We start from the raw sequence: 13,846 nt of genomic DNA, 5'->3' as shown, positions 1-13,846 counted from the left end.
ACTCTATCACACATCTCATTAATTTTATATTCCAAATTCAACACTCTAATACTTTACCTTCTCTGTTGAATAAATATCCAAATATGTTCATCAATGTTGCACTGAATCTAGCTAATAATAAATACTGTTCTTTTAAAGATTCTGGAATCTTGTGAATCTTATTTGCCCATATCCTCATAACCAATGGAAATGTCTTTGATAATTGTGAATTGATGCAATAAAAGTTTTAAAAAATCACATGGGATATAAAGGCTATCTTTATACTAAATTAAAACTTTATTGAATAAAGAACACTCTCCAGAACACATGATCAGATGGACTAGGTCTACATTACATGCAATGAAGCTGAACATGACAGTAGTTTAACATGGAATGTCAAACAAATTAGTATTTCTCATTGTACAAAACTGCTTATGTAGTTGACATGCAAGAAGAAAAGTATGATACTCTGCATTTTCACTAATCATCCGTGATGAATTTTAAAAAGACATTTGAAGAAACTGGTAGATTTCTTTAGGATAGATTTCAAATAAATTAGTTACATGTGTACTATTGAAACTTCTTTCAACCTCTCTTGCATTCCAAATAAAATCTTAGTGCAAACATCAAAGTTGCTGGTTACTCCAAAAGACTGTCAAACTCATGATAGAATAAAAGTTCTGAATTAATGTGCATAAGTAGGACAAAACCAAGAATACCAGTTACTGCAAAATTCATCTAGGCACACTTAATAGTCCACTCTAAGCATTTTTTCTAAGTCTCTCACATTAAGTACTAAAGCCTGTTTACAGTACTAAAATTCTATCATTCAAGCATCAATGATTATATTTCAGAAAAAGAAAATCATTCATTTCAGCAATAGCATTACTGCTATATTCTAAAAAAAGAAAAAAGAAAAAAAAAAGAATCATAATTAACAAAACCAGTATCCATAATAGGATACATGGAGAAAAAACATTTTAGGGGAAAAAAAAAAATGTGCTTTACTTGCACAGCAGGAATTATATAATGTAAACACCATATTGGCCCACACCACAAAATCCATGAGAAAGGTTCAAATTTGAACACCATGTGTGCATTATTTTCAAATCTGTGTTTGTGAGTTTATACTGCATCTGCTTGTACCAATACATGACAAATAAAACACACTCTTCCACACACATTCACATACAAGTGATTGTTAAACATTGAGCATGGCTTGCTTCCCTGACTTTAACTCAAAAAATGGTAAGTGATATCCCAACTGTTTTTTAAATGTCTACAGAAATCATTAAATGAATGTGAATAGTAGTTGAGGAATGATGCAAAGTGATGGTAATAATAACGTGGATGTAAAAAAGAATGTACGTAAAACTGGCTGAGATTTGCAAATGCATGGAAAGTCTTCTTCTGTGGGCCGTGTCTGAACTTTTAACTGATACCAAGAATAAAAAATATAGTAGCACAAGTCCACTGACACCTGGAGGGTCAGGCCTAGAAAGCTTACCTTCAAAGTGCAAATTTTAACAATGGAATGTTTTAGCAGGGACATAAGGACAATCCTCTGTCTTCTTGATAAAGAGAAGCAGGATGTTCAGGAAGTATTTTCTCCTGGCCAAAGTTATTTCAGTTTCTTGGTAAAACAAAAAAGTATTTAACCAAAAATATCACCCACCCAGTCTTTCACATACACAGAAGTATTCTTAAGGGTGTGTGGGGAGGAAAAAGCCCTTAACTATGGATCACCTAATGCAACTTTTATTTAAAATTTAAGTTCTTTGAATCAACTACATTAAATACCAACATGTACCTCTCTCATCCCTTCCCTCTCCACCTGCCTATCCCTAACACCCACAGTGAACCAGGTATTCTAATGTCTTTGTGTTTTCTAAGCCTCATGACAAGGCTGTTGAGTACCACCTCCACTGGAAAAAAAATGAACACCTAAGGTGCACTTTCTATAGCACCTTTTTCTTCTCCACAACTGAGTGGAATCTTTATGCTCTCAAGACTGGACCTAGATCTCTAGGTCATCAGGCCGAGGTCGGCTGCTGGCACGACTGCTGGCTCTGCTGGAAGGCCGCTGGTCCACAATGGCTAGAGGCTGTAGTTCATGGCCAGCATCGAGCTTTTTAGAATTCTGGTGGTCATCAGGGAAATCAAAAGGCTGTGCGTGGGAGTTAGAGATGGTGCTTCCTGCCTGCCCCATTCGATTTTGTTCTGCACTGTAATTAGCCCAGTTTTGCTCACTTGCTTGTTTGTTGTAATTGCGGCAGGAAGAATTGTTTCTGTCTCCGGTAACCAGCTTGTACCCGGGAGGAGACATGGGTGAGAGGGGAGCGGTTGGGGAGGAGCAGCCATTGAAATAAGCATATTTTGGAGATCCACAGTCTTTGGCGTGGTTCAGTGGGCTGCTGGTAGTGTGGTAAGGATCGTTCTTTCCCTTCACGCGATCCTTAACACCCTTGAAGAAGACATAGAAGAGTTCGATGATGTTCAAGCCAAGAGACACCAAGGACACGACCAGCATGAAGATGATGAAGATGGTTTTCTCTGTGGGACGAGAAAGGAAGCAGTCCACCTGATGCGGGCAGGGATCTCTTTTACAAGTGTAAACAGCACTCAAACTGAATCCATAGACGTACCACTGGATCAGCAAGAAGGCTACCTCAAAGACAGACTTGAAGAGGATACTGATGATGTAGGTTCGCAGCAAACCCCCTCGCATTTTCACCTTGCCATGCTCTTCGATGCCATACTTGAACTTCTTTATTTCAATCTGCTTCAAGTGCATCTCCAAATTCCTATCATCATTTTGGGCTTTGAGTTCCTCCTCTTTCTTGTTCAGTTTCTCTTCCTTTCGCATCACGTAGAACACATGAGCCAGGTACAAGAGTGTGGGAACAGACACAAATATGATCTGCAGGACCCAGAAACGCACATGAGAGATTGGGAAAGATTTGTCATAGCAGACGTTTTCACAACCAGGTTGTTGAGTGTTACAGCGAAAGGCAGACTGCTCATCACCCCAGGCTGACTCAACTGCTGTCCCCAGTAGCAGGATTCGGAAAATGAAAAGGACTGACAGCCACACCTTCCCTCCAGCGGTAGAATAGGCTTGAACCTTGTCAAGGAGTTTGCCTAAGGCACTCCAGTCACCCATGTTGCCTGGGCACCACCTGAAAAGAAAAAGGCAACTAAATGATCATAGGCCACAGATTGTTAGTTTAATATACAGTTTCTTTCAGCCAGCAGTCAAAGTACCGTAAAAGATCTCCTATCTTTCTAGCACTCTTCAAAAACAAACAAATAAACAAACAAAAAAGCCACAAGTGCAAACTCTTCCATTTTCCCCTGAAAAGAGCTCTCAAATTTTCTTGAGATACGCTAAATCTTCGAAACAGCAGAGCCTATGTGCAGAGTAAATTGCGATCTTAACCTTGCGAAGATGTATTACTTGCTCAACCACTGTCTTACCACGTGACTTGAGAAGTTGTCTGCGCTAAGTGTCTCTGCTTATTTTATCCCCCTGGACGGTCCAATTAGAGGACTGTTCTTACCTGATAGGCCTGTGTCTGCATGCACACCCAAGCAAAATGCTGATATGTGGTATTCAAAAAGCATGGGTACCTAAGAATTGAGGTAAGAACACCCATACCCAGGCACATGCATGCAACCTGTTTTCAAACCTCATTCCTATTACATATAGTACTTTATTCCTAATTGTATCCTGAAATGTTTCTCCTTGGTAATTCAAGTGTCATTTGTGCATACTCTACAGTGTAGTCATTTATACTTCTCTGTTTCTTCTTAAGCAGTGACTCATGTGGTTCAGAAGTCTGTCTTCTGCCCAGAGGAAAATACGTTGTGCTGAAACACACCATTTTGACACACTGTGTCCCTAGATGCAGGAACGTACTTTCAAAAAACAAGACTAAATGCACATCACGTTTCAAGTAAGAGTTCAATTGACCTCGATACTAATTATAGCCTGAGAAATAAAAAGACAACTTTAGTGTTATCTCTAGTAAAAAGGATTGGTTTTAATCTTTGGATTGCTGTACAAGTAAGTTCCTTTACTGGGCTTTGGGTCCTCAGCCCACGCACTCTATTTAACTTCCTATCAATACCTAGATATCTCAAGCCTAGGACTTACCCATTATTGGGGCTGATATGACAGGAATCCCAAAAGTTATTTAGTTCAATTTATTCTTCTAATGCCAATAGTCCTTTTAACTGATGAAAATTGAGGTCTTAAGTATATAGGAAATATTCAGCTATCCGTAGAGCCAGAAAAAGACTTTCAATCCCAAGACCAAGGCTTCCCAATGCATGACACTGGTCTTAAAATTATAGCAAAGCTGGGTTAACGTTAGAAATGTTTCCGTGCTTTAACATATACAATCTTAGCGGGGGCTGAAATCTGGTAAGAAATGAATAACATTGCATGTGGCAGCCAGAGAGAATATAGTCTAATTTTCAGCAGAGAGTAATTGGAGGGTTCAGAATGGGATGAAGTAGTCAAAGATTATTTAATCATTAAAAACAAGCAAAGCAAAGACTTTTCAGGAGCTTACTGAATTTTAAATAGTATAACTAGGGCTTCCCTGGTGGCGCAGTGGTTGAGAGTCCGCCTGCCGATGCAGGGGACACGGGTTCGTGACCCGGTCCGGGAAGATCCCACATGTCACAGAGCGGCTGGGCCCGTGAGCCATGGCCGCTGAGCCTGCGCGTCCGGAGCCTGTGCTCCGCAACGGGAGAGGCCACAACAGAGGCCTGCGTACCACAAAAAAAAAAAAAAAAAAAAAAATAGTATAACTAAAAGTAGGATTATATAGACTTCCTAGAAATATGTTTGTTGTCTGGATATAAAGAATTTTTCACCTGGTATTAAACTATAAGCCATCTTCTCCTTGTGGGAAGTAAATGAGGTCCATGGGAATCTTCTTCCCCACCAAGCAATGTTACATTTCTGTCTAATGCCTGTACCTCCTGGCTATAGAGGGCAGAAAAAAATGAATTGGATACTGGCCTGGGATTTCCTGGATGGAACAAAGAAGAGATGGCTGATTCATAAACTGAAAATGTATCAGCTATCTAAATTAGCAGTCAGTGAGTATTTTTGATGACAGCCCAGAGACTGATGCCAAAGAAAGGGGGGTGGGTGATGGGTAAAGGTTGGAGGTGAGTGGTAAAGGTTGGAGGTGGGTGGGCAAATTACAGTAAATAACTTTTTTATGACCCTGCCAGTGGTCATAAAAAAGGAAGCTTCACCTCTAGGAAGGGCCATTTTAGATTGTGAATCGAAAGTGAAATTGATGTATGGAAAGCAGTCAAACAAGAACAAAGGCTTGTAGGACTGACAAAGAGAGTGAAATAGCCAGGGGAAAGCTTGAGAAGCTTGAAGAGAGGCAGTAATTTAGCTTTGACAGACGGTTTGATATGACAGAATGTAAAAGAAAGAAACTACAATTTAGCAGAAGATACTACACTGGCAATGAAGAAGCACAGTCCGTGAGGACAGAATTTTTGAAGCTCTATCAATAGACAGTTTCGATGTGATGATGTGTAAATTGGTCCCAATTCTGTGTAGAGAATTACAATATTTTGCCAGTGTCATCTGCTTTTGCTCAATACTCCAGTTTTGGGGGAGTGGGGGTGGGGATGAATGACAAAAACAATCAAGTATAAAATGATAAACTGCACACATCTCTTCACATTCACGCGATGATCGAGCTCAAGAAAAACTTAACGTGCTTCAGGTACACTGAGAAGTTGTCATTTTAGTCAGTGTTTCGTTATTATTCAAAGTAAAATATGTAGATGCTTGTGGCAATTAATTACTAAGTTTCTTTACACTCTATGGAAAAATAAAACTTGAGTTTCCTATAATTCTGAGATTCCACAAAAATACCCTATAATGCCACAGTATGTGAACTGGGTCACTGGACAGCTCTCTAGGTAGTAGCCAAGTTGTCTTTTCTTTAAGCAGCCACCCAGTTGTCATTTGCATTAACTGAGTTATACTCTTTTACCTGAATGAGTTGAATTATCCAATTGGACACCTAGTATCCTGCAACATGTAGATACCTGTTATTAGCACTATCATAGAGACCATCAGATAATGTTTAATGTGATGGCTTATAATGCCGTTATCTTTTTGGTAGTCATTCACTTTGCTGTGAATTAAAAGTTCTATCAACCGGTTGTCCCCTCATCCCCATTATCATTTTCATTTTTCCAAGTCATAATTGAAAAAGTAATGCCCTTTTATAAGAAGAGGTCATAATTATGTTTACAGAATCCCTAGCATTGATTTATAGACTATATACCCCATTCACATTCACTAGTATGAGACAGGTATATTCCTTATTTGATATATGATAACATCATGGCAGTTGAGCATATATCCTGTATATTCATGCCTTCACCTCTAGGTTCCCAGGGTGGAAATTTATATGTAGATTAAGGTCTAGGTTAAGGAGTTGTACAAACTTCTTATTAGGAGCATATGCTTGACAGTAGCTGGACCGTCCTTCTTGTGTCCTCTATGTACCATGTTAGATCACATTTTCCATTGCTCTTCATGGCCCTCTAGACTAGAAGCCAAAAACCAGTCACGCCAGGTGTGACCCGCCCAAGGACCCTCTGGGCCCTTTGCAGGTTCCCGAAGGGCATCAGAATCACTTAGCAGCATGTGTTAAGAACACACATTCCTGACACTCACCAGTTTGAATGAATATCATGGGGTGAGGGTGGGGGGTGGCTTGTGAATCATTCTTTTGTTTTTTTTTTCTTTTTCTAAACAAATGCACCAGGTGATTCTGAAGTAAGTTTTCAGGCCAAGAGGCAAATGTTTCTTGACATTTTTTGGTGCTCTGTCTCGTCTCTCATTCAAAATATTTAGGAGTGGAGAAATGGCAGGAGAGCAGAAAGGGATTGAGTGTCTAGAAAGGTCAAGGGGATGGGGGGGCAGGGTTAGTATGGGGGGCAGAGGTCTCTGGGCAACTGGGAACTGAGCTTACCCTTTACTGTACAGCCCCCTGTCCCTCCACCTCCATCGGCTGCTCCCCAAGAGCACAAGGACTCAAATGCTTTACTCAAAATGAAAAAAAAAACTTCTATTTTAAGTTACTTTTTGACCGTCCCCTGTTCCAGAGCCATATAAACAAATCACTGTGCCAAAGCTAGACACTTTGCTGTGTCATTAATGTTCTAATAATTATTAGGAGAATTAGAATATATTTTACTCCCAATTTTAAAGATTTTCCCAAGAAGAGACACTGTAATGAGTTGAGAGTGGGGAACTAAAATAAAATAAAGGTAAATAGGAGTGCTTCCTGATAAAAATCCACTTAATGGATTTGGGGGGTGGGGCGGGGCAGAAGTACTGTGTGTGTTTCTAATATCCTAAACCAAACATTATAAGCCTTTTGTGACTTCCCTGGCAGTCCAGTGGTTAAGACTCCGGGCACAGGGGGCACAGGTTCAATCCCTGGTTGGGGAACTAGGAGCCAGCATGCCCTAGGGTGCGGCCAAAACAAAAAAAACTATAAGCCCCAAAACTAAACTGTAAACTCTCCTAATGTTTTTCTTTAATTTTTGTAAGAACCCCTCTCCCTTGCAGTAAATGTCTTTGAGTGGGCTCAGTTGTGACCATTCCTCTATAGTTACAACAGCCAGATGTGTTTTTGGTAATATTCATACCCACACATAATTAACATAATCTACATTCAACCTGTCTGCAAATTCTATAGGTTTTATCTTCCACCCAAAACAGACTGAGTCTCACCACCACCCCTGCTCTTAGCCTGATCTCAGCCATCATCAGGTTACTTGTCACCTTTCTTCAGGTTATATGTCAAGACCCTAGTTACCCTGCTCGCCAATCTATTCTCCTCAGTCAGTCTTGAAAAACTAACAAGCCGATCTGCCTTGATCAGCTTGGTTCCATCTCCATGGCTTGTTCTGGTATCACCTCATCAGCCAGCACTCTAGGTCTGTCACTTGCTACTCCCCTTGTTCTGTTTTTGTTTTTTTAATGGCCCTTGGCTCTACTTGGCACATTATGTATTTACTTGTTTATTGTTTGTCTGCCTCCATGACAAGGACTTTTCACTATCTGCTTTCCTCAGCTAGAATGTGAGCTCCATGAGGGAGTTTCTTTTGTCCACTGCGGTATCTCCAGTGCTTAAAAGAGTTAAGAGATAGTGAATATCTATTGAATGAATTAAAAGCAGCTTGTACAAAGAAAGGTACTAGGTTTCACCAGTTTTGTTTGTTTGTTTACTATCTCCTTGGGACTCTCTTAATTATAGTTATATATCCCAAACTTCTGAAGTTTCAAATTGATTAAAAAGAGACTTCCACAGTAAAAAAAAAAAAAGTGGTAATTGTCAGCATCTCATGTTACACGGACTATTAAATTTTCAAGTGATAATTGCTGTAACAGAGAACTGTCTGAAACAACATACTTTAAATGATTCCTGAACAGGCAATATGACTGAATTAAGAAAACAGACTCTTTAACAAAGAATTTGTTAAACAAGGCCTTGAATTTATTACACAAGGTCATAGTGATTTGGGATTCTTGCAGAACTGCACCAGGTATCATAGATATTTATGCAGTTTCACTATTATGCTGTTTCACGGGTTAAGATTTTAAAACAACACCACCAAAAAAAAAACTTGTTCGGTCCAATTCTGCAGTATTCTAATTCTGGCTGGACTACACAATTCAATTGTCGCCGAAAGAGACCCCACAGTGTCTTGCAATAGAAGAAATAATCTGTTAAAACTTGTGTATATTTTAAGAATGATAAATCTCGGGGTAAGATTGGGGCTCTGAACGGAAGAATAACAGCTGATATCAACCCTGGTTAATATAACATCTCTATATAGTTTGAGTGTATGTTAGGCAGTTAAGTGATTTGAATCAGGTACCATAGAAAATGTATCTTCCCAGTTCATCAGGTAATATACAACCTTTGCTTCCTTATACCTGGGTAGTTAGCCTAACTCTGTGATGTATCAAACCTATTCCGTGTAAACCTCTGTTCTATTTAAAATTCTGTCTCATGGCTCCCTGATTATCCTTAGATTCCTTTGTAAAGACTGAAATACTGCTACATTTCTGCAGGTATCTGATGTGTGTGGCATTGCTTTTTTGAGGGAGGTAGGATGGGGAACACACTAACAAGCCTTCTTTCCACGGCCCTCACCCTTTTTCATCACCCTGTCAGCACACATCAGCCTCCACAGAACAATGAGATGAGATGGGAGTTGAGGAGTGAGGGACTCCATCCAAAGAGACAATCCCCTCCCCTAGTCCAATAGCTACCACTCAACTCCCCTACTAACGGAAGTTTCTAATGGTCACTTGAGGGGTGCTAGAGGAAAGAGCCTAAGTCAGAAGCTGCAGGCTAAAAGCCATGTTCTTAGATTGTGATTGGATGGACTTTAAAATAACGCTATTTCTATCAGTTTTGGTGCTTCTCCCAAATGTCACCTCCAAATTTACTATTTTTATTGAACAGCCTAGTTATTTTGTCATCATATAAACACACTCTTAGAGCCCTCACAAGTGTATTGATTAAGAACAGTCTATTTTCCTTAATGAGCATTGAATGAATATCTCATGCACATGAAGCTCTTAATAAAAGCTCAATAAAGTTTAGCTATTACTCTTTAAATGAATTTTAGATGTAGATATAGCCCACTTATTTTCTAACTTTGGCATCCTTTCTTTAGCAAAATAGCAACTAAGAAGTGATTAACATTTGCCTAATGGTAATCAAAATTAGTTTTCTAGATGCTCCTGTAATGAGTACAATATTGCTATTTTAGCAACCTCAAAGAGATTTATGAGAAGGAGGAATTTACCCTTTATCAATTAATAGGGAGAAAGGACCATGAAGAGGGTCTTTGTGTTTCTATTTGGAGGCATCTCCTCTAAATCATGGAAAAAGTCATGTACTATAGAATGTATCTGCCTTACAGAAATTGCTAAAAAACACTATATATTTTCTATATTACTGTAAATTTTAAACATTCCATAAAACACATTTTTTTTTGGCCATCCTGCGTGGCATGTGGGTTCTTAGTTCACTGACCAGGGATCAAATCCGTGCCCCCTGCAGTGGAAGTGCGGAGTCTTAACCACTGGACCGCCAGGGAAGTCCCAAAACACATATTTTTAAGAAACGATTTAGAAAGCTAGGAAAACTTGGATGTGAAAGTTATTGAAAGTTAAGAAATTCTTAAAGAAAAAATTTATATATATATATGTATATATATATATATATATATATATATATATATATATATATGGCTCACCCTGGTTTGTGTTTTAACTTTGGCAAAAGACAGTATGTACACACATAGCCAAATGGTGAATCTAGACAGGCAAAGTGGAGACAAAGTGAAGAATTTAGGTAGTTACCCGAAGGAGGTTGGGGGGGGACTTCTGTTGAGAAATTCTGGGGATAATTTTTTAAACTTGACTTATCTATACTGAATATTGACATTAATGGTAAACACTAGATAATTAATAATTAATAACTTGTCTCCCCAGAGCTGAACCAACTTAACGTGTGTGAATATGCTCCAACAATCTATTCAAACAATTAAGAATCTTGAAGGGAAGTCAGATCAGAACAGGAAAGGTGGAGTAGAAGGTATTAATCACTGGTGACTTTCCTATCATTCCCTTCCCTCAGTATCATACATAGAGCCTCTGAGCCTCATACCAAGCTACCCCTCTGGATATCATCAGAGGAATGAAGGAATGCACTGTAATGTGAGGTTTCCATCCTTCTCTACGCAGGAACTGGAAACATGTACGTAACAAAACAACTCTCGATATCTGAAAACACACCCTTTCAGACACTTGCTTGGAACTGTGTTTCCCAGGGTCAGCAATGTAAGAATTACACTGTAAAGGGCCAGGAATTGAGTGGATGGGGTGGCAGTGATAAACTATAAAAGGTAGTAGAAAAATGTGGAACATATTTAAACAGTGAAGAGAGTAGGATCAAAGCATTACCACTGCATTTTCCAGGCAAAGGACAGGTGATAACTATACTGATTTTGGAAACTACAAAGCACCAGACATACACACTGCTAGGACAGAATAACCTTCTGGCAATCTGGCCTACATAGAAGAATTACCCTTTCTCCTGAAGGGTTTTCTACTTGGCTTTTTTCATTCTTTGAGACAGGGTTAATTTAACGAGGTATCTGCATTACTGCAGGATTTTATTCTTGGCAATCCTTGTATAAGTTAGGCTTTTTAAAAATTTTTCATAATCTACTCTTCAAACTGCCTGAGGCATTTTAGACTGAGTTCAAGTGTGCCCAATTATCAGAGGGTGAGATTAAGCATCTTTTCATTACCAGCTTGGTTTGGGAAGCAGAAGAAATTAAACCCACCTCCAAATAAAGCCACGTCTATTTTTCCAACAGTTTGTAGCTCTCCTCTTCCCACCCCCACTTTGTACTCCTGGAGAGAAACACAGGCACGCCCTAGGGTTGAGGGTGAGGATGAGGTTGGTCAAGGAGAGCTTTTGATAAGCTTTATCAGAGATGCTCTGTAAACACCTGGATGGCCAGCCAAGAGGATAAGGGTGGGTGAGCCGCTGCTGGGAACTCAAGGTTTGAGTTTCCGAATTCTGATCTGCCTCTGGACACGTCATGAGCTCTTTACTCATTTCATTATGGGGCTTCCTCCGCTCTCCCCATCCCTATTCTTGGGAAGTTTTGAGAACTTACAGAAGAGTTACAAGTGCCATCTAGGCACGGTAATTCCCAAGGTACTCAGATTTCCTTATGCTTTATACAGTAGGATTCAACAAGTTCAAAAAAAAAAAAAAAAGGACACTGCGGGTGCGGGTTTTGGAAGGGAAATTAGATTGACACATTTAATTCAATTAATCACTTGCTCTTCTTTTACCATTTGGCCACAGTCCATCTCTCCCCCCCCCCCCCCGCCGCCTCTCTCCCCCTCCCCCTTCCTTTCCAGTGGCGGAACTCGGACCTGCGCTGGGTTTGACCGTGAGGATTTGAGGGAAACTTCTCAGCAAACGTTTCCAAAGCGCGGAGGCTCGGCAGTGCAGGAGCCCCGGGCGAGCCGGGCAGATGATAAGATGGCAGGAGGCTCCCCGAGCCCTCCCGGCCCCAGGCCCCCGTCCTCGTTCCGCAAAGCTTTCATTTTTATTTGCTTTTCAGCATTCTCTGGTGCAAATACTTCAAACTGCAGGGTCACACCAAGAATTTAAACTAATTAGTCTGTGGAGTTAGAACAGACAAAATCCCTACCGGACACGAAAACGCACGGTTGCATTTCTGGCTAACAGAATGTGTGTTACCCATAAGAGCATGTAAGAAATTGAGCCCTTTAAAATAACAAATCAGTGTTATCTTTGCCTACTGGCAGCACCGCACCCTGCGGCTCAAACTCAAAAATGTTGTCCAAGAGCTCTGAAGTCTGCTACAGGTTCGGACAAGCGGAAGGCGGCGGCGGCGTGGGGCTGGGGGGAGGTAGCTCCTTCTAAGGCGCCGATTTAAGAAATTTCGTTTCCTATTCTTTCTAGGAGCCCCTGTCTTAGGAGACCGTTTTGGAAATGCACCCTGGCATATACTCTCTTCTAAACGTCCGTTCTCTCTCTGTTAATGCTTTGTTAAGTAACCACCACCCATTCAAGGGATTTCACCTCCGGAACTGCCAGCGTGGTCGACTCAGTGGTGGCTCTCCTGAGGGTCTCAAGATTTTTGCATAGTGGGTGCTAATACAAAGTAACCCTTTACTGTTGCTTTAAGAACCCCAATATTACAGCTCTGATTTTTATACCTTTTTGTTTACCGGGTAAAATTCTAGGAAGGGACCACGTGGAAGTCAAGCAGCAACGTCTTAACAAAGCACTTTGTTAAGAAGTTTGCTTTGCAAGGCTATAGAACATCAATCAAGATTTCCATATGAAAAAGTACAAAGAGTAGAATTCTATAGCAAGCACGCTAAGCAAATTTGCACTTTGATTTTTCTGCTGTTGTCAGTCAAACCCCCCAACCTAGGCCCCCTAACCCCGCCCCCCTCAAAGTTACAAAGCACCTAGACTATTACTGATTACCCAAAAAAGTAAAATTATCCTCTAAAATGGAGAACCAAATATCCAGTAACTTTATTCTAATATTCTGATTCTAATCAGAAAGATCTGAATCTTATTTACCTGTTGCATTATTAAAAGAAAACTTTTTAACAGTCAAAAAGTAAATACCGTAAGTTCAATTTTAAGTTTAAAACTATAGACACTTTCAAGTTCATCATTCCCTTTACAATATCATGTGAAAGCTACATTTAACAAATTTTAAAACTTTAGAAAAGTTTTTCTTGTAGAAAAAGAAAGGAATAGGTAAAGATCTTTTAAAAAACTTACTGTTTCTCTTGAAAGAAGTGAAGTAGTCACGCCAAGTGATTGAACTCCTCAGAGAATGAAGTCAAATGCAAAAACAAGTCCAGGCCCTCAGACCTGTCTATTTAAAGTTTAAAAGTCTGCAGCTATTTGGTACTTTCCTCACTCCTTCCCCCAATGAAAGAAAAGTGCTGATACCTCATAAAAGCTTTTTTCTTACTTGGAGCACAGAGCTTTTAAAAGTTTCAAGCCACTGACTCAACAAGGAGGAGGGACTAAAAGAAAGGGGCGGGGAAGAGGAAAGGCGGGCAGGAGAGTGGAGAGGAGGCCGGCCAACGTGGACGGGTGGGGGAGAAGAAGCAAAGAGGAGTAACCAGCCCGGATAAAGCTGTACTTTAAATCTGCTGACTAGAGAAATGAAATAGCATTAGAGACGTGAGTTCCACTGCTTGTAGTTGCTC

General features: G+C 40.1%; 1 protein-coding gene across 1 annotated transcript; it reads right to left on the bottom strand.

Annotated features, from left to right (window-relative positions):
* Nucleotides 1-258: 258 nt before the first annotated feature.
* On the bottom strand, nucleotides 259-13,595 carry GJA1 (gap junction protein alpha 1). The gene is made up of 2 exons (XM_082668799.1): nucleotides 13,410-13,595; nucleotides 259-3,158 (listed from the first exon to the last, which is right to left on the bottom strand). The coding sequence occupies exon 2, from the start codon at nucleotides 3,140-3,142 to the stop codon at nucleotides 1,997-1,999; it is 1,146 nt and encodes a 381-aa protein (XP_082524925.1). The 5' UTR covers nucleotides 3,143-3,158; nucleotides 13,410-13,595; the 3' UTR covers nucleotides 259-1,996.
* Nucleotides 13,596-13,846: the final 251 nt, after the last annotated feature.

The sequence above is a fragment of the Grampus griseus genome, assembly GCF_964374135.1.
Source record: "Grampus griseus genome assembly, chromosome: 13".
Lineage (NCBI taxonomy): Eukaryota > Metazoa > Chordata > Mammalia > Artiodactyla > Delphinidae > Grampus > Grampus griseus.
This window is presented reverse-complemented; position numbering and strand designations above follow the sequence as displayed.

Coding starts and splice junctions, on each gene's coding strand:
- GJA1 (XM_082668799.1), bottom strand. CDS start 3,142: ATGGGTGACTGGAGTGCCTTAGGCAAACTCCTTGACAAGGTTCAAGCC.